At 40.7% G+C, this 22,500-nt stretch overlaps 3 protein-coding genes across 7 annotated transcripts in view; 1 reads left to right on the top strand and 2 right to left on the bottom strand.

Annotated features, from left to right (window-relative positions):
• Window positions 1-10,359, bottom strand: part of ctc1 (CTS telomere maintenance complex component 1) — a 28,420-nt gene extending 18,061 nt beyond the window's left edge. For both annotated transcript variants that reach the window (XM_079589459.1, XM_079589460.1), the window contains exons 1-11: window positions 9,945-10,359; window positions 9,223-9,252; window positions 9,028-9,182; window positions 7,581-7,818; window positions 6,055-6,260; window positions 3,820-3,952; window positions 3,372-3,719; window positions 2,892-3,020; window positions 2,518-2,741; window positions 1,898-2,048; window positions 419-746 (exon numbers count right to left, since the gene is read on the bottom strand). In XM_079589459.1, coding sequence (XP_079445585.1) covers window positions 419-746; window positions 1,898-2,048; window positions 2,518-2,741; window positions 2,892-3,020; window positions 3,372-3,719; window positions 3,820-3,952; window positions 6,055-6,260; window positions 7,581-7,818; window positions 9,028-9,182; window positions 9,223-9,252; window positions 9,945-9,986 — 1,984 coding nt within the window. In that variant the 5' untranslated portion in view covers window positions 9,987-10,359. The remainder of the gene's footprint in view (window positions 1-418; window positions 747-1,897; window positions 2,049-2,517; window positions 2,742-2,891; window positions 3,021-3,371; window positions 3,720-3,819; window positions 3,953-6,054; window positions 6,261-7,580; window positions 7,819-9,027; window positions 9,183-9,222; window positions 9,253-9,944) is intronic.
• Window positions 10,360-10,489: 130 nt separating this feature from the next.
• hmgb2b (high mobility group box 2b) lies at window positions 10,490-14,193 on the top strand. 2 transcript variants are annotated; one of them, XM_079589510.1, is made up of 5 exons: window positions 10,490-10,717; window positions 11,854-12,035; window positions 12,108-12,259; window positions 12,341-12,515; window positions 13,853-14,193. In XM_079589510.1, the coding sequence occupies exons 2-5, from the start codon at window positions 11,886-11,888 to the stop codon at window positions 14,018-14,020; spliced, it is 645 nt and encodes a 214-aa protein (XP_079445636.1). In that variant the 5' UTR covers window positions 10,490-10,717; window positions 11,854-11,885; the 3' UTR covers window positions 14,021-14,193. The 2 variants fall into 2 exon arrangements, with proteins under 2 accessions (XP_079445636.1, XP_079445635.1); XM_079589509.1 differs by having other exon boundaries at window positions 10,495-10,717; window positions 11,876-12,035.
• A 1,447-nt stretch (window positions 14,194-15,640) lies between these two features.
• The window catches only part of sh3gl2b (SH3 domain containing GRB2 like 2b, endophilin A1), a 27,897-nt gene continuing 21,037 nt past the window's right edge, over window positions 15,641-22,500 (bottom strand). For 2 of the 3 annotated variants that reach the window (XM_079589504.1, XM_079589503.1), the window contains exons 7-9: window positions 21,476-21,579; window positions 20,967-21,091; window positions 15,641-20,750 (exon numbers count right to left, since the gene is read on the bottom strand). In XM_079589504.1, the coding sequence (XP_079445630.1) occupies window positions 20,554-20,750; window positions 20,967-21,091; window positions 21,476-21,579 (426 nt within the window). In that variant the 3' untranslated portion in view covers window positions 15,641-20,553. The remainder of the gene's footprint in view (window positions 20,751-20,966; window positions 21,092-21,475; window positions 21,580-22,500) is intronic. The other variant, XR_013794960.1, reaches the window with a different exon arrangement.

The following is a 22,500-nucleotide window of genomic DNA, read 5'->3' as shown; positions in this document are numbered from 1 at the left end:
ATTAGGGTGTGTGTGGACTTATCTAACTCTGGGGGATACGGGGAATAAGCTAAAGTCCCAAAAAGTCGGCGTGTTCCTTTAAAAAACTTCCTCACTGCATAAATGTGATAAAGTGATATTCTGCAGTAATAATGAATGATGTGTCATGTTTGATAAAGCACAATCTTCTAGTACATTTCATTCTTATCCTGTCGATCTCTAGAATTACCAGTCTCTGTAAACGAAGCAGACTTTATTACATCTATCAGTCATTCAGGTCTTTGGGTGCAATTCACAACCTCACCACTAGAGGGCGCAACATTTACACACTGCACCTTTAACTTTAACTAACATGAAAAAAATTAAAATAAACACATAAAACACAGTAATATGTAAATTGTAATAATAATATTCATGTTGAGTGTGAGTGTGTGATTACCCAGCCAGGCTGTGTCGATGGCTCCCGATTGGCCGGTTTGGACACACACACAGTCGAGGGCGTGCGTCTGGTCTCGGAGCTGCAGCGTGGCACGGGTGGAGTCCAGCTCCAGAACCCCCAGTAACAGCAGCGGGCCCGAGTGTGTGTGTGTGAGCGGGACCGAGTGTGTGGACCAGGACAGCGAAGCGTTCAGCTCCGGCGACGTCATGTGACTCACTGAGGGAGGGAGGAGAGACAGCAGAGAGAGAGACACCCACACCTCACGCCACATCCACTCACACACCTCTCTCACTGACCACAGCGCCACCGACGGCCAGCACACACAGTACTGAGAGAGAGAGAGAGGGAGGGGGGGGATTTTTGTGCATCAAAAATCATTTGTGGAAAAAAACCCATCAAACTGCATTTTTTTGCAAAGATTTATATACATTTTCCCCTAGCAATTAACTGATGCATGTTACTGTGGTAACAGTGTATGTGTTTATAACCATGGTTTGTGTGTCACCGTAGTAACAGAGTATGTGTGTGTTACTATGGTAACGACATATGTGGGTGTTACCGTGGTAACAGGGTATGTGTGGATGTGATACCGTTGTAACAGGGTATGTGTATTGTACCATGGTAACAGTATGTGTGGGTGTTACCGAGGTAACAGTGTGTGTGTGTGTGTGTGTGCGTGTGTGGATTACCGAGGCAACAAGGTGTGTGTGTGTGTGGTAACGGGGGGGGGGGGGGGGGGGGGGGGGGGGACACATCCACATCCACTGTGACACCAATGTGTCCCTGAGCAAGACACTTAACCCCTAATTGCTCCAGAGGCGTGCGACCTCTGACATATATAGCAATTGTAAGTCGCTTTGGATAAAAGCGTCAGCTAAATGAATAAATGTAAATGTAAATGTAGCGCAGTATGTGTGGATGTTACCATAGTACCGACATGAGTGGGTGTTACTGTGGTAACAGGGTATGTGTAAGTGTGTTACCATTGTAACAGAGTGTGTGTGGATGCATTACTGTGGTAAAAGGGTATGTGTGTATGTTACCATGGTAACAAGGTGTGTGAGTGTGTTACTGTGGTAACAGGGTATGTGTATGTTACCATGGTAACAGTATGTGTGGGTGTTACCGAGGTAACAGGGTGTGTGTGTGTGTGTGTGTGTCTTTTGCCATGGTAACGGCTTGTGTGTGTTACGTGGTAAAAGGGGGTGTTGTGTGTTACTATGGTAACACTGTATGTGTGAGTTGTGACCGTGGTAACGGTATGTGTGGATGTTACTGTGGTAACAGGGTATGTGTGGGTGTTACTGTGGTAACAGGGTATGTGTAAGTGTGTTATCATGGTAACAGGGTGTGTCTATGTTACCATGGTAACAGTATATGTGTGGATGTATTACCGTGGTAATAGGGTATGTGAGTGTGTTATCATGGTACTGGCATGAGTGGGTGTTACTGTGGTAACAGGGTATATGTGTGTGTTACCGTGGTAACAGGGCACTTGTGCGGTTCCTGTATCATCTCTCTGTAAATGTTCCTCTTTTTCTGCGTCTTCTGTCCAGCCTCACACACAAAGTCCAACAGCCGCGCGGCGACCACACACACTCGCTCCGCTCTCACCCAGCGCGGACACAACCTGACACACACACACACACACACCATACGCCACAGTGTTTAGAGCTGAGTAGAGCTGCACGAGCAAAATATAATTGTGATTTAAAAGACAGATAAGAAATAGAATAGGAATTTTATTTTACAGTATAACCATATAAAACGACAATACTAATATGTATAACTGTGTTCATTTCTTCATTTTTAAAACATAAAGCACCAAGTTTTTATTTCGACGGAAAACCATGGTGAGCCTTAAAGCTTCTCTTCTCTTCTTCTTCTACAGCGACTCGACCTCGAAGCGTTCACTGAGAACAGAGGCTGAGACCCTGCAGCACGAGCTGCTCGCGTGTGGACACACAGTGCTACGCCTCTCTGGAGCTCACAGCGCATGCACTGATTGATATTTGATCATCGCAATAAGCCGCATCGCAATTCTCGTTAATTCCTGTCATCAATGTTAATCAGCCACTGATGTGTGTGTGTGTGGTCACCTCTCGCTCACGGCGCTGTGGCAGTAGCAGAGCCACAGATACTGCGACACGCCCAGATTCCTCTCCAGCAGGAGGCGCTGCAGCGGCCCATGTGACCCCGGCGCCTCGACCTCTGACCTCAGGCGGCTGAAGGCGCTGATCTGCACGCTGGAGCGCAGACACGCGCACAGCACGACTCGCGGGGCGAACGGGGAAGCGTGGTACGTGAAGTGGACGTTGTGAAGCTGCGGGAGAAAAAGTTTTAAAATTAAAACGCAGGTTCTGGCGTACACACACTTTATAACTCTGAATATTTTTTAGCATATTTTTGAGATTTTTTATTTATTTGGCTTCTAGAGTGAATAAAGCACATCACCTGATGACATCACACTCACCTGGATCTCCGCCCCCGGCCTCAAGCCGCCGCCCCATTTCTGAGCCGGCTGATAGGCCAGGCAAAGCCCCACCTGCCTGTCAATCTCATAAAGCCCCGCCTCTGCGTTCAAAATCTTCGTGACTGTACCCTGTCAATCAAACACACGGTTTACAGCACAGGTTAAAGGTCACACCTGTTTGATTAAAGGGAATTTTTCTGTTTACGAGTGTGAAATGTAAGTATCCTGCTTTATTTTATCTGTTTTATTCTTTTAAATTATGTTATTTCCACCAATTTGACTACATTTTTGTGATTATATATCAATATGGCTATAAAATAATATTAATAATAATTAAAAAAAATATATAGCAAACAGTAATTTAGTCATTTAAAATACAAAAATTACAAAAACATATAATATAGTATTTAGCAGTTTATATTTAATATATTAGTTCAAAATATGAACCCCTTCAATTGTGTAGTTTTTGTGTAGCCTCACCTTGAAGCTGATGAGTGTGGAGCGTTTGACTCTGACTGAGGGGGCGGAGCTTGATGGCAGGGGTGTGTGTGCGTCTGTGTGTGTGTCTGTGTCTGTGTGTGTGTCTGTGTGTTTGTCTGTGTGTGCGTCTGTGTGTGCGTCTGTGTGTGCGTCTGTGTGTGCGTCTGTGTGTGCGTCTGTGTGTGTGTCTGTTTGCTCTGAGCTCTCGTGCGGATGAAGACGTGATTGACAGCTGTCGGACAACACACGCCGCCCCTCCAGACCCTGCAGCGAACACACACGCAGAGACGACATCCACACACTCTGGCCCACACACGCACACTGCCTCCAGTACTGGTGCTTGGCTTCCTAAAGAGGGAAGTTACATGAGAGATTCATCAGACTGTGTGTTGAGGATGTGTGTGTAGCTTACTCCCCTAACCTAACCCTTACTCCTCTGAACACTGACCGTGATGAAGACGGGCACTGAAGACCCTCCGTCACTGAGGATGAGGCAGAAGAAGCGCTTCCCAGCGATCAGCAGCAGCGGACACACCGCGCTCACCTGCCCACTGACACACACACACCCCTGATCCTCACACCTGACACACACACACACACACACACACACACACACACAGATCAGCAGCAGCGGACACACCGCGCTCACCTGCCCACTGACACACACACACCCCTGGTCCTCACACCTGACACACACACACACACACACACAGATCAGCAGCAGCAGCAGACACACACACACACACACACACAGATCAGCAGCAGCGGACACACCGCGCTCACCTGCCCACTGACACACACACACCCCTGATCCTCACACCTGACACACACACACACACACACACACACACAGCGATCAGCAGCAGCGGACACACCGCGCTCACCTGCCCACTGACACACACACACCCCTGATCCTCACACCTGACACACACACACACACACACACACACACACAGATCAGCAGCAGCGGACACACCGCGCTCACCTGCCCACTGACACACACACACCCCTGGTCCTCACACCTGACACACACACACACACACACACAGATCAGCAGCAGCAGCAGACACACACACACACACACACACAGATCAGCAGCAGCGGACACACCGCGCTCACCTGCCCACTGACACACACACACCCCTGATCCTCACACCTGACACACACACACACACACACACACACACAGCGATCAGCAGCAGCGGACACACCGCGCTCACCTGCCCACTGACACACACACACCCCTGATCCTCACACCTGACACACACACACACACACCTGCCCACTGACACACACACACACACCTGATCCTCACACCATAAATCCACAATCAACCTTTCTTATCAGTAAAACACAGATCCCACAGTTCTGAAGAGACGACTAACAGAACGATCGGTTGAGGGAAGGGATGTCAACGATTAATCAACGATCGATTAATTGTCGATAATACATTTAATCGATACAACTTCTCGATCATGATTAAGCAGTTCATGCGTGCGCTCCTCAACCGCGCAACACAGCGAGCGAGTTTTGTTTGGGACCATTTTACACCTTCATCATGACTAAGATTGCGTGTTCATTCGCAGCCTTTGTTTTGTGCAAATGTAAGTTGTAATATTGTGTTTATTTTGTGTATGCCGATCTATATCTGAGTTATCTTATACTGGAGGCATCCCTGAGTTAGCGCTGTAGTGCGTGATCAGCTCCAGCTCAAACGGCACTGCACGACTAATCATGACTATTGGCAGGACTGTCATATTACAGAACAATATTGTAATAAAACATTGTGCATTATTTGAGTTTAGTTGCTCCAGGAAGAGCGCGTCCACAACATCAACATCTGAATGAATGGCACGTAACGTAGTTCAAGTTCACTTGTGCATTCGCGTCATTGTGTGCAGAAATAATGTGTAATATTATGTTTATTTAGAATATATCTGATGAATCTCATATAGGATGCGTTTCTTTGAGTTAAATAACGCGCTAGCAAACTAAGTGCTCCAGTTTAACGGTAGCCTTCATCCAGCGCGCGGCTCAAGCAGAAATGCACGACTAATAATAACGATGAATAGTTTGGGACTGACATATTACATAACATGAGAACACTATTGTGTTAAATGGTTGTGAATGCATTGGGTTTAGTTGCCGTGTTCAGGGAGAGCTCGTCCAGTCACACACTCTGCGTCTGAGGCGGCGCTGGTGACACGGTGTATAGTAGTCATTATATTTGATAATTAAATAATCAATGTCATTGAAACATTCATCCATCGATCATGGGAATTTGTGAAAATGGACATCCCTAAACAACTATAAAACATCATTTGAGCAATATAACATGCATTTTTATTCAGTATAAGCAATATTTGGCTTTTTATGTTAAAGACACTATTGATACCGTGAGAAATTTACATTCTCAGGAAAATAGCCGCTTATCAGTTAATCGTTAATCGATCGATAAGGTCAATCAACTAATGATGAATGAATTAATCGATAATGTGCATCCCTAGTTGAGTGGATGATTCAGTGACTAACACACGTTTAGCACAGGCTCTAGTCTCCACTACTGGGGTAACGATGGACACTTCACGTTATTTAAAGCGCCACGTTACTTTCTGAACCTGCCATAGACATCACCGCTTATATAAACGTTTCTCCAGATCTCCTGTGATCATCTCATCCCCACCTCTGCCTCAGCAGCTCAGCCGCCCGCCTCACACCGATGACCTCACTCAGCGATCCTCCGGGGTCAAAGGCCATGGCCTCCAGGGTCACGCACACCGGAGCGTCGATCAGCTCCAGGTAACCCGCTTCAGGTGCATTCTGGGGGATGTAGTTCCATGTGGGAAACAGCATCAGCCTCCCCAGCCAGAGACAAGACGACGTCAGCATCTGGACACACACACACACACACACACACAGCGTCTTCAGTGTCACATGACCCATCACATGATATTTTTTTAATAGTCATGAAAATGCACATTTCGAACTTAAATGGTTGTAATTCAAGAATGCGTTGGAATATAGATGTTAAGATTGGTCTTGTTTTAAAGAAGACGTTGGGAAGAATTTTGTAGAAGTGAAATAAATTAAGAAAGTTAAGCAGAAAAAAAGTTATAGAAGTTTGAGTTTATGAAAATGTACAATGTTAAAAATGTAATTATTCATATTTTATATAAAATATATATTTTCAAAACCTGGTGGACTCTTAAAATGCAAATCAAAGCCAAAAGTCTGAACAAGTTGTGTTTCTAATGTTAGGTTGATATCTCAGAGAATGAGCGTTCAGTGAGATGTAGTTTGGGCGCAGTACCACACTTCTCCACTAGTGGACATCACTGCCCATATAAGGGCGTCTCCATCTCCATATGTGGTTTGAGTCTGAACCATTATTTTTACAATTTTTCATACAATTTATGAACTAGACATCCTATTCAGAAGTAGTGTTGGAAGTTTGGCAGATTTTGAACCTCTAAGAAACACAGAAGATCACGTATGTGCATTATAGCTCGCCGCACATCACTAATGCTGAATCTATTATTGTTTTCTTTATATTTAAAACATTTTCAGACCTTTTTTTCTAAAAGAATTGAACGGATGCTATCTTTTGAGCTCTTGGCATGAAAACAAACTGAGGTTTCTACCATTCTTTCATGATTTTTCATGTTCATCACTATTTCAAAATAAAGGTCTGAACACGCCTCAGGAGTGTGAACATATTCTTGTTGCAAATTGATAAATTACGGCTCCTCTGAAGTGTATTTTATAAATCAGTCACCAAATATGTAAACTAGAGATTGTAAGCTTTCAAATGATATATAGTTTGTCAATGTTTAGTATAGGATATTACTGTGTTAAATATGTAATGGCTGATGCCTATATAAGGGTTAAATTTCAAATTCTAAAAAAGGTAAATTAATAAATAAAAATAAAACAATAAAACAAATAAAGAGCAGCACAAGCAATGACTGTGGAAACTTTAACCATTGAAAGGATAAAAGATATCGCTTTCCTTATTCAAACTGATTTATTCTCATGAATATATGAAAGCTGGATCATATACTTGGATATTAATGAGCAATATCACACTCATATCCATGAGAAATGCCTCTATATCTCCATCAGACGGGACGCAGACGGGAGTTCATTATGTGTGAAAAGATTGTGTTATCAATAAAATTAAACACTCATTTCACATATATATACACTCACCGTACAGGACACACTCCCTCCAGCGTCCCTCACCCGCCACACGCCGTCACTCGAGCCGCTGGCCCGCCCGTCACACAGAGAGCCAATCAGAAGCAGGTGTTCGCGGGGGAGTGGCTTGTGTTCAGGCAGCAATAGCTCCGCCCCCCTGGCGCTCTCCCTGTAGTGGGCGGAGCTCCAGCTGAGGCTGCTAAAGCAAGCGGTTCTCTGCGCGCGCTTCAGCTCCGATACCGACACACACCTGCGGACATGAAGAAGAGCGTTCTTACTCGGTGCTTCTGTCTCGTTTACAGGCCAGATATCTAAACACTCTTACATCTCAATTCAAACAGAAACAACATTATTTTTCTGACCTCATTGCCAGATAACTTTTAAAGGATTAGTTCACTTTTAAAAAACACTTTTGCTGATAGTTTACTCACCCCGATGTCATCAAGATGTCCATGTCTTTCTTTCTTCAGTGGAAAAGAAATGAAGGTTTTTGATGAACACATTTCTCCATATAATGGACGTCAATGGGCCCCAAACGGGTCAAGGTCCAGATGACAGTGTCAGCGCCGCTTCAACGGGCTTTAAACGACACCAGACGATGAATACGGTCTAAATAAATAAAAAAGTTTAAGTTTTATAAGCACAAGCGCTCGCCTTGCTCTGTTCTGTGATGCGCGTTCGTGACGTCATGTGATACACAGTTACGCTGTAAAGGTCACGCTTGACGAGTCAGTGTTTACAGATGTGCAGAAGGAGGACCATACACACATATTCAAATGTCTTTGTGTCAGTTTATCGGTTAAAATGCCCATCTCGTGTGTGTATCCTGGTGTTGGAATATTAAAAAGCCTAAAAGAACATTTTCGTCAGGACAGAAATGTTTTACTTTTCACAGAAGCGCGACCTTTACAGCGTAACTGTGTATTACGTGACGTCACGAACGCGCATCACAGAACAGAGCAAGGCGAGCGCTTGTGCTTATAAAACTTAAACTTGTTTATTTATGTTTGAAATGACGATGGTTTCGCTAGATAAGACCCGTATTCATCGTCTGGTGTTGTTTAAAGCCCGTTGAAGCGGCGCTGACACTGTCATCTGGACCTTGACCCGTTTGGGGCCCATTGACGTCCATTATATGGAGAAATGCTTTCATCAAAAACCTTCATTTCTTTTCCACTGAAGAAAGAAAGACATGGACATCTTGATGACATCGGGGAGAGGAAACTATCAGCACAAGTTTTATTAAAAGTGAACTGATCCTTTAAATATAAACTCACTTAATTTTGATCAATTCCCCGAAAAACAGGACTTAATATCGTATGTATTTTCACTCATCTAGTAAATGCATCTTGATGTAAGAGGTTTTAAATATTTAGACTGGAAACAAGACACAAGTACTGAGTAAGAAAAGCATTTTTTGCAGATGGACACACACACACACACACACACACACACACACCTGTAGCTGACGGGCAGGTCCGAGCCGACGGCTCTCTGCACCTTCGACACCACAGCCAGAGACAGACGCTCCACACACACACCCAGAGACGCGTCGAGCAGCGGATAGAGCTGTTCCTTCACACACTCGAACACCTCACACAGCCAGCGCTGGTCCTGAAACACACACACACACACACACACACATCATCATCACCTCGAACACCTCACACAGCCAGCGCTGGTCCTGAAACACACACACACACACATCATCATCACCTCGAACACCTCACACAGCCAGCGCTGATCCTGAAACACACACACACACACACACACACACATCACTGGACAAACACAACTGCTGTTACACATAGGGTCACATGACTAGACACAAATACACACACACTCCATCTATCCATCTATCTATCTATCTGTGTGTGTGTGTGTGTGTGTCTCTCTGTCTGTGTGTGTGTGTGTGTGTGTGTGTGTGTGTGTGTGTGTGTGTGTGTGTGTGTGTGTGTGTGTGTGTGTGTGTGTGTGTGTGTGTGTGTGTGTGTGTTATGGAAGCACGTTTTAGCCACATAAGAAAAAAATCATGCTTTGGTAAAATGTAATTATGACATTAAAGGTCTAAATAATAACATATTAAGTTAAAATTATGACTTAAAAAGTCGAAATGATGACATACTAAAGTCGAAATTGTGACTGTCTATGTGATAATTATATATTTCTATGCCATAATTTCGACCATAAGTGTACAAAATATGGCTTTTTATGACATTTATGGTGTTTCGTGTCGTAATTTAAAATTTTATTGACGTCATAATTTCAATTTATTGCATAATTATGATTTACAAAAACCATAAAGCCAATACAGAAGCATAAACATCTGACAGAGAGCTCGGAGTGTGTGACTTATACAGAATGAAATAGATGTACCGCTCTGCTGTGGGTTTTAAAGTGCTTTAGAAACTCCTCCATCCGTCTACACGAGCACACACTCCCGCGGTGACTGTCGCGTTAAAATAAACTAAAATATAATACTCATAAACTCGCAAAAATACTCATATTTACGGCGATCGCAACTTGAGATGCGCGCGCTGAACCAGTCCGCTCTTCTTCAGCGCGTGCGCGTGAGGTCACGTGGATCGGGGGTGCGCGCTGTTGCGCCTCCACGTTGAGCGGAGAAACATTACACCAGAAACACTTTAAACAATCTGTAGGTGTTTGTGTTTTATTTTCGCGATCATAAATCGGGTTTAGGTTAACACATTAGCCGCTGCAAGAAATAAAACCATAAAACCATTCCCGGCGTTTATATACAAGCTTTCCTGAGTTGGGTAACCATATGGACAAAGGCGAAGGGATTTCAAACGTGTGGTTTATATTAGTTTAGATAATTTGTATTATATAATAATTGATAATTATTGTAATAATTTAGACTATAATTTATATATTTAAATGGTCAATCCGTTCGTTGTTGTGAGTTCAGTTTCCAAACATTTCGAACCGCTGAGGGTTTCAGTCCAGCCAATCAGCGCTGCGGAAGCGTTCGATGATTGGACGACTCTATTCACAAGCTGGACCAATCAGGCGCCGAGCCCAGGGTGCCGTATGTTATGTGCGTCACGCAGACACGCAGCATAAGGAATCACGTGGGAGACACAGAACTGAGGAGAGGCTCGCGCTGTTTTGCTGAGAAGAAAGAAAAGGTTTGTTCGGTTAGAAAACTACATTTTAAATCGATTTAAACGTTTATTTTCGTGTTTAAACGTGTGTCGTTACTATAATACCACACGTACGATACTAAAACTAGACACTGATTGCGGTTTAAAGAGGTTTTAGACGGTTTGCGTGAGTCCGCGCGCGCTTGTGTTGTGCTGTAACCGGAGCGCGCGCGCAGTTACCGTGTTTTAACGGGGATTCGGGTCAGTAACGGCGCTCTGAGACCCGATTCACGCGTGTATCGAGTTAATCTCGGGTTTATGGATGATTTCATGTGTTCGGAGAGAGATTAATCATGTAGGGGGTGGGGTGCATGGAAGGAAATAGGCGGGAAAGAAAATGGAGGAATCTTTGTTCAACAAAAGCCTCCGAGCAACTGTTTAAAAACATTTAAATTCGCCATTTTCGAGCCAGAACTCGTTTACGCATGCTCGCATTTCAGCGCGACTTATTTTTATTTACATCCGCTCATTGCATTTTTGTGGATTGATTTTTCATGCGATGCGTTTTTAGCGAATAAAAATGATATTGTATTTGAGTTGTTGCATTAACGTTACATCGGAAATCAGCCATTAAATGCTCACAGACGTTGAATAGTATTTTTAAAAAGTTTCGTTGAAATGCAGGCATGGATTAGTTCTGGTTGAAAATGCACGATTTTAACGTTAAATGTTTTGCGTTATATATAGCATGTTGTTTTTAGAAAATCATTTGAATTGTGAAATGACTGATATCCGATATAATGCACTCATTTCACAAGTTAAACTCTTTTATTTACTTTTAAAAACCACATACTACATATATATATATATATATATATATGAAAAAATATATTTATATCAAATAGTTCTATTTATATATAATATAAATCATATAAATATATAAATGCAAATATTTCTCAAATATATACATGCATGTGTGTGTATTTATATATACAAAATAATTATACACAATACACACATATATTATGTAAACATAAACTTTTATTTTGGATTCGATTAATCGTTTACAGCCCTAGTATATTAACAGTGGATAAATGATTCTAGACTAGTCAATATTAGGCTAATGAATCTTCGCCAGCTGCTTCTGATGTACTTGTGTGTGTGTAACGCTTGATTTCCAGTAACGCTGTTGTTTTCCGCCAGCGGATCAGCCATGGTGAAAGGAGACGTGAACAAGCCCAAGGGCAAGACGTCTGCGTACGCGTACTTCGTGCAGACGTCCCGCGACGAGCACAAGCGCAAGAGTCCCGACGTGCCGATCAACTTCTCCGAGTTCTCCAAGAGATGCTCCGAGAGATGGAGGGTGAGCAACCGCGTCTGTGAGTCGCGCCCGCGTGTCGTTGAATCGTCCGCCTAACCGTTGCTATGTCCACAGGCGCTGAGCGCTGTCGAGAAGAGCCGGTTTGAAGACCTAGCTAAAGTGGACAAAGTTCGCTACGACAAGGAGATGAAGACCTACGTGCCGCCCAAAGGCGTGGGGAAGACGGGGAGGAAGAAGAAAGACCCGAACGCCCCCAAGCGCCCGCCGTACGTCCCGCGCGCTAACACCCCGCATGCTAACATGCACGTCTCGGTGATTTCTGACAGGTTTTTCTTTTTTTTGCGCAGGTCTGCCTTCTTCGTCTTTTGCGCGGAGTATCGGCCGACGATAAAGAGCGAAAACCCCGGCCTGTCCATCGGGGAAACCGCCAAGAAGCTGGGCGAGCGGTGGTCGAAGCAGACCATCAAGGACCGCGTGCCGTTCGAGCAGAAGGCCGCCAAGCTGCGCGAGAAATACGAGAAGGTGAGCTAACTATTCAATTATAGTGTACCGGCTAATTATTTATAAGTGTAATTTTAGTTTATACATTTTGTGTGACACACACACACACATATATATATATATGGTATACACACACACACACGTATATATATATACACACACACACATGTATATATACACACACACACATATTTACACACACATATATATACACACACATATATATTTACATAAATATATATATACACACACATATATATACACACACATATATATTTACACACACACATATATATTTACACACACATAAATATATATATACACACACGTATATACACACACATATATATATATATATACACACACATATATATTTACACACACACACATATTTACACGCACACACATAAATATATATATATATATATACACACACGTATATATACACACATACATATATTTACACACACACATATATTTACACACACACATATATTTACACACACACACATATTTACACACACACACACATATATTTACACACACACACACGCATATATTTACACACACACACACGCATATATTTACACACACATATACACACATATATTTACACACACATATATATATATATATATACATACACACACATATATACATACACACACATATATTTACACACACACACACATATATATACACACACATATATTTACACACACACACACATATATATATACGCATATATATTTACACACACACACGCGCATATATTTACACACACACACACATATATTTACACACACACACACGTGTGTGTATATATATATATATATATATACACACACTCACACACACATATATATATATATACACACACACACATATTTACACACACATATATATATATATACACACATATATTTACACACACACATATATATTTACACACACACACACGCATATATTTACACACACACACACACGCATATATATATATACACACACACATATATTTACACACACACATATATATATACACACACACGCATTCTATAAACTAGTTTGCTGCGATTAATTGATTTGACAGCACTAATATATATATATATATATATGTATAAAACATTCAAGTGTATCAAAAATAAGTTGAAATGCATAATAGTTTTATCATATAGATGTTTTATTAATATATAGCATGTTTTGTTTTTAAATACTGAAAGTAAACAATGTGAACAAAACATTCGTCTTGTGCATAAATTGTGATTTTAATTGTCATCAAGCGGCGTTTGATTTGAGCGGTCATGTTTATGTAATGAGGTGGGCGTGTCCAGTGTCTGACCTCTCTCTCTGATTGGCAGGACGTGGCAGCGTACCGCGCAGGGGGCGGAGCCTCGAAGAAGGCGCCAGGTCGACCGACCGGCTCCGCTAAGAAGGTCCAGCCCGAGGCGGACGACGACGATGATGACGAGGAAGAGGAGGATGAGGACGAGGATGAAGACGAGGAGGACGACGACGACGACGAGTAATGCCGCGTCACCACGGGGTTTATTTTGTGTTTTCCATCTTGTACATGTTTAACGACTCGAGCAATAACGCAAGTGATCTCTTTTTAGATTTGTTTTTATTTTTGTACACGTCTAGCGGTTGATCCTGTAATGTGTAGAAGGGCGTTTTTATAATAAATTTTTAAAGACTTTGATAGTGTGTGTGTTTTCTCTGGTCTTGGGGAGGTTTCGGTGATGCAGGTTTGAGCTCGACTGATGAACCGTTCCGGTGGACTAACAAAGTTAAGGGAATGTTCATTCATTAAAGAATATATGATTGTTAACGTTAAATTCCCTTACTCTAAATTGAAACATTTGATGTAATTTTACAGTAAAATACTGTTAAATGTACAATTTTTTTGAATGTAAAAAATAACTAATGCTCATAATGTACAGTGTAAACTGACATTCCCAGAATTCCCTGGGCTTTTCTTTTAAATATGGTTTGTCACGTCTTCTATTGTTTATTGCATTATTTCAGTGTGTGTAAGGCACTGGGTATATTAGTGTGTTATTCAGAACTGTTATACTGGATCTGCAAGGCATGTCTGTAGTGTAAGTATAAGGGGAAACTTAAAATGTTGCTACTATATTTATGCCACAAGAAAAAATGATTTTTTAATTATTTTTTTAGATTAAAAAGTCGAAATTGTCATAATTATGATTTTTTTTTCAGTGATATTTTGGCATTTCTTCGTAATTATGTCATTTCAACTTTGTCATAATTTTGACTTTGTAAAATGTACAAATTAATGACCAAATGCATACGATTAATATACAAAAATTGATTACTATAAATAAAAAAAAATGGATTTGAGTAAATACAAGATAGATTGAGGCCAACTACGTTAGAAGTACATAATAAAATATTTGAAAAAGTAAAATTTGGATTTAAATACATTTAACAGTATTACAAGTGAGTACAAAAAACTTTGTTTACAGATACTAAGATATTTTTTATATAATATATATGGATCATATTTTGTGGTCTAAAAATATTAAAAACATGCATTCTGACACAAAACAGTCATTTTGTGCATGTCCAATAATTGTTGGTTTGTTTTTATCAGGTGTTTACACTTTACTTTTTGCTTAAAACTATATTTGGTTTAACTTTTTTTAAGTTTTTAGATGAATAAAAAAAAATTCTCTCAGGGTTCAAACCAGCACAATCTAATTTAATAAAACTCTGCAATGATGAAGACTTTTGACAAAGAACATTTTGGTGGATCTTCTAGTATTAGAGTCCTGTAGTCAATAATTATATCTCTTAAAAGTCTTCTTTGATCACAAAAATTATATTTAAAAGGTTTTTCCTTGAAAAATGTCTTACAATATCTTGAATGTAACTCTACACCTTTGCCTCATTTAGTATGTGCGGTTCTATGAATATGCAAATGAGCCCCGCCTCCACTCACTCAGAGCTCCACTGGTTGACGATCACACGTTGATCTGATTGGTCAAGGTAGTGTGTGACGTCAGAAACACCAGCGATTGTGTGTTTGAGACTGTCTTTGGTTCACTGCAGTTTTAAGCAGAAAATACTCAGCAATGCTGTCCACTTATGAACTTACACATGATTTACACCAGAGGGGGACTTTAAATGTCCAGTAATAGGACTCGAGCGCTGCATTAAAGTCCTGCAGGAGAAGCTTTATTCTCACATCAAGCGGTACACGTGTCGTCCAGCACAGAAACTGCAGCCAGAGCAATACATGAAGGAACATGGCAAACTATAATAACCCATTCATAAAGCCAATCTCTGCAGTGAGAACATCAACATCACGTGCACAACGTCCTACAAACACACACGCGTGTACTGCCATTCAAACACTCACAGATAATATTCATATACACATATATATATTCATATAGAGCTCACGAAGTGTGTGATTCCAGAATTATTGCCATATCAGAAGTGACTGACAGGAAATCTGTGATAATACTATCAATAATAACACTGCAGATGTTTCATGAAATCATCAGATCCATTAGAAACCATAGAGAGTTGATTCGGAATGACTGTGGAAGCAACTTTATGCCACTCAGGCTTTGGTGAATCTGGTTAATGGCATAACATGTAAAAATTATGACTTTAAAAATTATCAAAGTTTTTATGTCATAATTATGACTTTTTTAATTTTGACTTTATCATAATTATGATGTCATTATTATATTTTGTCACAAATATTAATGTTTAATGAATTTCTAATTTTCACCACAGTTATGACTTGTCATAATTTAAACTTTTTGTCAATTATGACTTTTTAAGGAATTTTGACTTTTCATCTCATAATTATAACTAATTATCAATTTCAACTTTTTGTCATAATTATGACTTTTTAAGTGATAATTTCAACTTTTCATCTCATAATCGTCACAACTACAACTTTTTGTGTCAAAATTATGAATTACAAAGACGTGACAATAATGACCTTCCATATTAATAATTATTGATGCATCATTTAAAGAAATGCCCGGGTTATATTTCATTATTATAGTAATATAACTATAGAAATTATATTTTACATTTAAAAAAATGATGTCTGTTTTAAGATGTTTTGCACTGTGACAATATTTCCATGATAAGTAAACACGTTTAATCCTGAATTCTCATTACCGTACTTTGGGAAGAACTGTGTTCAGCTGCATGTCATGTGACCATTACCCGACATCAGAGAACCGTGAACATGCAAATGTGCTGTTAAATTATATTATTATTAACTTAAAATCTCAGAAGGTTAAAAAAAAAGAATAAATAGCATAATTTGAATTCAGAGATATACATTTCATTTGTACAGATGTATTTTACAATTGACAATAACTTGTAAATCCTCATCAGTGTAAATATTTGATTGACATCAAACACAGAAATCTGGGCTGCGCTTCGAACCGGCCAAAATAACTTATTATCATACGAGATAACAGCTTTCTAAACTAACAACAGGAAAGAGGAAATTGACCTTTTATCTCATAATTCAGACTCTTTTCAATTTTAAACTGCAAAAGTGCAACAGTTAAACGCAATTATTGTAAAAAAATCTGGCTTCCAAAAAATTATACAGACAAGTGTGTAAGAAATATTTGCATAAAATCGCAAAATTGCTCAAAAAAGTGTGATAGCATTTGTCCATATCGCACGGCTCTAATATAAACTGAGACTGAAAGTCATATTTGTGAGATAAAAAGTCGCAATTACCATTTTAATGTTTTTTTAATTTAATTGGCAGGGGAAAAAAACGAATTGCGAGATTCTCTCAGAATTCTGCGAAAACCCCATAATTGTGAGATAAAAAGTCGCAATTATTTAAATTTTTTTAATTATTCCATTGGCGAGAAAAAATTGCGAGATCTGAAATCATAATTCTGTGAAAAAGACATTAATCATGAGATTAAAAGTCGCAATTACTTATTTAGTTTTTTTTCTGTTACGGCAAAAAAGTCGCAATTCCTTTTCATTAAAAAAATAATAATTGGCAGGGGAAAAAACTAATTATGAGATTTGCTCTCAGAACTCTGCAAAAACCCCATAATTGTGAGATTAAAAGTCGCAATTACTTTTAAAACAATTTTCAATGGCAGACAAAAACGAGCTGTGAGATCTGATCTCAGAATTCCGCGGAAAAAGGTCATAATTGCGAGATAAAAAGTCGCAATTATTTGAAAAAGAATTATTCCGTTGGCGAAAAAAAATTGCGAGATCTGAAATCAGAATTCTGTGAAAAAGCCATTAATCATGATATTAACAGTCTTTAAATTGCTTTTTTTTTTCATTGACTGAAAAAGGTCGCAATTACTTTTTAATTTACAAAAAACTATTTTAACTACTAAAGTCGCCATTACTTTTTTTGTTCTGAAAAAGTCACAATTACTTTTTTTTTTATTCCATGGCAGAAAAAAGAATTGTGAGATAAAATAAAGCGAAAAAAGTCATAAATATGAGATAAAAAGGCGCAATTAATTGTAAAAAAAAAAAAAATCGGTGGCAGAAAAAAAAAGAATTGCGAGATAATTGCTCAGAATTCTGCGAAAAAAATCATAAGTGTGAGATAAAAAGTCGCAATTACATTTTTCTTTTTTGTAATCCCGCGGCAGAAACGAGCTTTACACTGGTTTTACACTGCCCGCGAGCAGCGATCGACATACGGTTTCAGACGAAAGCCGAAGACGCTGAAGGCATCAAACGACACACAGCGCGAGCCGTGCAGAACATGGTCCATATTAACCACTAAACAACTAACGCAGCTACACTTCAGTCGCGAGACGCCATTATACGCTATATGTTCATCAGCGGCAGTCAATCCTTCAGTCTCAGTGCTCACGAACATCACGTAACTACCACAGCAGTAACTAGCATTACAGTAAACCGTGGAAACCACCACACACACACACACACACACACACAACCGTACGCTAATAACCAGCGCACTTAGCATTCGTGGAAATACCACTTATCATTTCAAAAATAAGACTTTAGGAAACATCTACGATCAAAGAAAGCTAGTTTATGAGGGTAACTGGTTTCCAATGGCAGTTGGAGCTGCTTTAGTGCTGGTTGGCCAGTTTAGACCAGTAACAAACCAGCTTTGTGCTCAATATCCGTATTGCATTTCAAATTTCTCTGGAAATTATGAACAATAAGTAGTTCTCGAACAAGAAGAGTAAATAACCCAGCCACACTGCAAACACATTATTTCCTGCCTCAGTGTTGTTGAGTTGTGCTTTACAGCGGTTCCTTCAGTTCACGCTAGTTACCGACATCAACCAACCATGAAGAATACTTATCTATTGATCTTAGTTCATATTAATCTCCACATTTACTAAGAGCATCTGTTCATATGATCTAATGGACCTGAGCTGACATGAGCTGATAATCAAGAGTTGTATGTGTGAACATTAGCAAAGATTAATAAAAACTGTAACTAGAGTATCGCTCGTTGGTAGTTGACACAGTAACTAACGTTCTGTAACGTGGTCCCATTTTTTATCTTGTTGTCCAGCGTAAATATCTAATATTCAATCGGCGGGGGAAACATTTTTCCCGAGATCTGCACTCAGAATTCTGCAATTTCGCAATTAATTTTTAATTTTAAAACAAAAATTTAACTCCAAACGTCGCAATCGCAATTGACCCTTCGCAGGGAGTTTGATTGACAGGTGATCTGACCAATCATACTTCGCCATCCGCCATTTTGTCAGGAGAGTTAGTAGACTAACGCTGGAGGATTTGAGCGTGAGAAGCGGAGTGTACTGACGTCTCTCCGCGGTTAAAACAACATTCCTTCTGATGTTCATTCATGTTTATCTGATGCTATAAATGAACTAGAAGAAGAGATGATGGTTCACGAGCGGCTTTAACTGAGGATCTGACACACACATTAAAGACACAAAACTGTATTTATTGTTTAAATTTCTTTTAAAAAATGGCCAAATTTGAAAGTTGAGACTTTGTTTAATATCAAAAGTAATCTGGTCTGTGTCTGTCAGTGTGTGTCAGTGTCTCTCTGCTCCGCGATGTGTTGTTCACTGTGTGAGAACATGGTGTGTGTGAGAGGGCGTGGCTTGTCGGGCATAGCGACAGTAACTAAGGGGGCCGGGGCTTTGCGAACGGTCAATTCCTTTATTTTTTTAATTAGATATCCCGAGGAGATCTGCACTGAGCATTCACAAACATTAGCTTGAGGAGCAGAACCCCGGCGGCAGATATTGGATATTCGTTCTTGTTTTAAGCAGAAACTCGCTTCACTTTCATACATTTCAACTTCACATGTAAACGTCACGCTTGTTCTCCAGTAAATGTGTCTTGATTTAGGAATGTGTAGATCTGGACACGAGACGGACACTCTGAGGAGGAGCGTGTGCTTCTGAGCGCAGACGCTAGTTTACGTGTGAACGTATCGGCAGTGACTCTGTTCCGGCAGCAGAAGAAGAACCCGTCCTCGGTCCAGAACTTCCCTAAAGGCATGCTGGGATAGCGCTGGAGTTGAGGCCCTTGCACACGGAGGCCGTCCTTATTTGCCATTCGGTGGCTCTAAACACCCTCGAAATACTTGCTACGGAAAATTTCGCAGGCAGTGTGTAAGCGTGATTGACATAACGTGTGCGCGTATTTATTTTTTAACGTACAAAAATATCGGACTCCATGTGCGATGATCTTAAGTGAGGCTGAGAGTGAAGCGACACGTACAAATAAATTAATCTGGAACACGAGAAATATATATATAGACTCATGATTCACCGTGAATCCAGGAGCGCACACACACACACACACACACACACACACACACACACACACACACACACACACACACACACACACACACACACAGAGCACTGTTTCTCCACTCAGACGTGACTCCGTAATGTCTGTAATCTTCATCATGATCATCATCATCATCCTCCGAGTCACAGGAACAGGAAGTGAAGCTGTAGCACAGATCGGGGTGGGCGGAGCCTAATGAGACAGGAGTGGAGTGGGCGGAGCCTAACGAGGCTGGAACCGGAGTGGGCGGAGCCTAGTGGGGCAGCGGGACCAGGATGTCCACGTAGTTGATGGGGAAGAACCCTGATTGGCCGTTGATCATGCCCTCGTACCAGTTGTCGTCGATCAGATTGGTCAGGGTGATGATGTCACCCTCCTTGAAGCCGAGCTCGCCCTCGTTCTCCGGCTCGAAGTCGTACAGCGCGCGACAACACGGCTGATCCAGCGGAGCTGAGGGACACAGGAGGACAGCATGAGAGAGTGTGTGTGTGTGTGTGTGTGTGTGTGTGTGTGTGTGTGTGTGTGTGTGTGTGTGTGTGTGTGTGTGTGTGTGTGTGTGTGTGCGTGTGTGTGTGTGTGTGTGTGTGTGTGTGTGTGTGTGTGTGTGTGTGTGTGTGTGTGTGTGTGTGTGAGTGTGTGTGTGTGTGTGCGTGTGTGTGTGTGTACCTGGTGAGCGCGCAGGTGATCTGGCAGAGTTGATTCCTCCGTTGTGATTCTCGCTGGGCAGGTGAAGCTCCAAGCGCGGTTTAGCGATGAACTCCTTCCGCGGTTTGTTGGACGTCTCCTTTATCCTGTAACACACACACACACACACAAACATTTATAATTCAAAATTTAATTTATTTTATACAAAATCTATATATTACAAAATAATTTAGACTCTAAAACTGTTAGAGAATCAAAGCTGTGTTCCGAATTTAAAGTTGATATCTTTAAAGTTGTTTTTGAAGTATTTTGAGTGTTTAATTTGATACCTAATTTATGATGATTACTAAAATATGAGATTAAAAAACTGACAGTTAACAGGCTATGAAATTATTATTATTATACTTTTTTACAGGTAAATCAGATCATCTACAGCGTGTACTCTGGATTTAATGTGAACTAGTGTCTCTCTCAGTGGAGAGTCGTGTCATGTGATGACCCAGGTGCATGATGGGAGTGTGTCAGCTGACCGTTCCTCCATCTTGCTGGAGAGTTGCTGCAGGATCTCAGCGGCCTGTTGATGATACTCCACCTGAGCCTGAACCAGAGCCGCCAGCTGACTGACCTGCTCGATCTGCACACACACACACACACACACACACACACACACACACACACACACACACACGCACACACACATTACATTTAATCATTTAGCAGATGCTTTTATCCAAAGTGATTTACAAATGAGGAGAGCAACAAACGCAATCAAGCTAACAGTGCTGTGACGAGTCCCAGTTAGTCTAGGACAGTACACATAATTTATTCTTATTTATTTATTTAATCTTTATCTGTCCATCATAACTGCATCTGTCCATCATAAAAGTGCACGTGGGATATACAGGTGAAACTAGAAAAATGTGAATATCGTGCAAAAGTTATAATTTTGATGATCATGGCTCACAGCTTATGAAAACCCCAAATTCTAAATCTCAGAAAATTTGAATATTACATGAAGGGATGTCAACGATTAATCGGCGATCGATTAATTGTCGATAATACATTTAATCGATACAACTTCTCGATCATTGATTAAGCAGTTCATGCGTGCGCTGCTCAACCGCGCAACACAGCGAGCGAGTTTTGTTTGGGACCATTTTACACCGTCATCATGACTTAGTTTGCGTGTTCATTCGCAGCCTTTGTTTTGTGCAAATGTAAGTTGTAATATTGTGTTTATTTTGTGTATGCCGATCTATATCTGAGTTATCTTATATTGGAGGCATCCCTGAGTTAGCGCTGTAGTGCGTGATCAGCTCCAGCTCAAACGGCACTGCACGACTAATAATGACTATTGGCAGGACTCTCATATTACACAACATTATAAAGAGAACAATATTGCAATAAAACATTGTGCATTATTTGAGTTTAGTTGCTCCAGGAAGAGCGCGTCCACAACATCAACATCTGAATGAATGGCACGTAACGTAGTTCAAGTTCACTTGTGCATTCTCGTCATTGTGTGCAGAAATAATGTGTAATATTATGTTTATTT

The sequence above is a fragment of the Phoxinus phoxinus genome (assembly GCF_949152265.1).
Source record: "Phoxinus phoxinus genome assembly, chromosome: 18".
Taxonomy (NCBI): domain Eukaryota; kingdom Metazoa; phylum Chordata; class Actinopteri; order Cypriniformes; family Leuciscidae; genus Phoxinus; species Phoxinus phoxinus.
Note: the sequence above shows the minus strand (reverse complement) of the source record. Positions and strands in the feature narration are given on the sequence as shown.

Coding starts and splice junctions, on each gene's coding strand:
- hmgb2b (XM_079589510.1), top strand. CDS start 11,886: ATGGTGAAAGGAGACGTGAACAAGCCCAAGGGCAAGACGTCTGCGTAC. Junction 12,036..12,107: donor GATGCTCCGAGAGATGGAGG/GTGAGCAACCGC, acceptor CTATGTCCACAG/GCGCTGAGCGCTGTCGAGAA. Junction 12,516..13,852: donor TGCGCGAGAAATACGAGAAG/GTGAGCTAACTA, acceptor TCTGATTGGCAG/GACGTGGCAGCGTACCGCGC.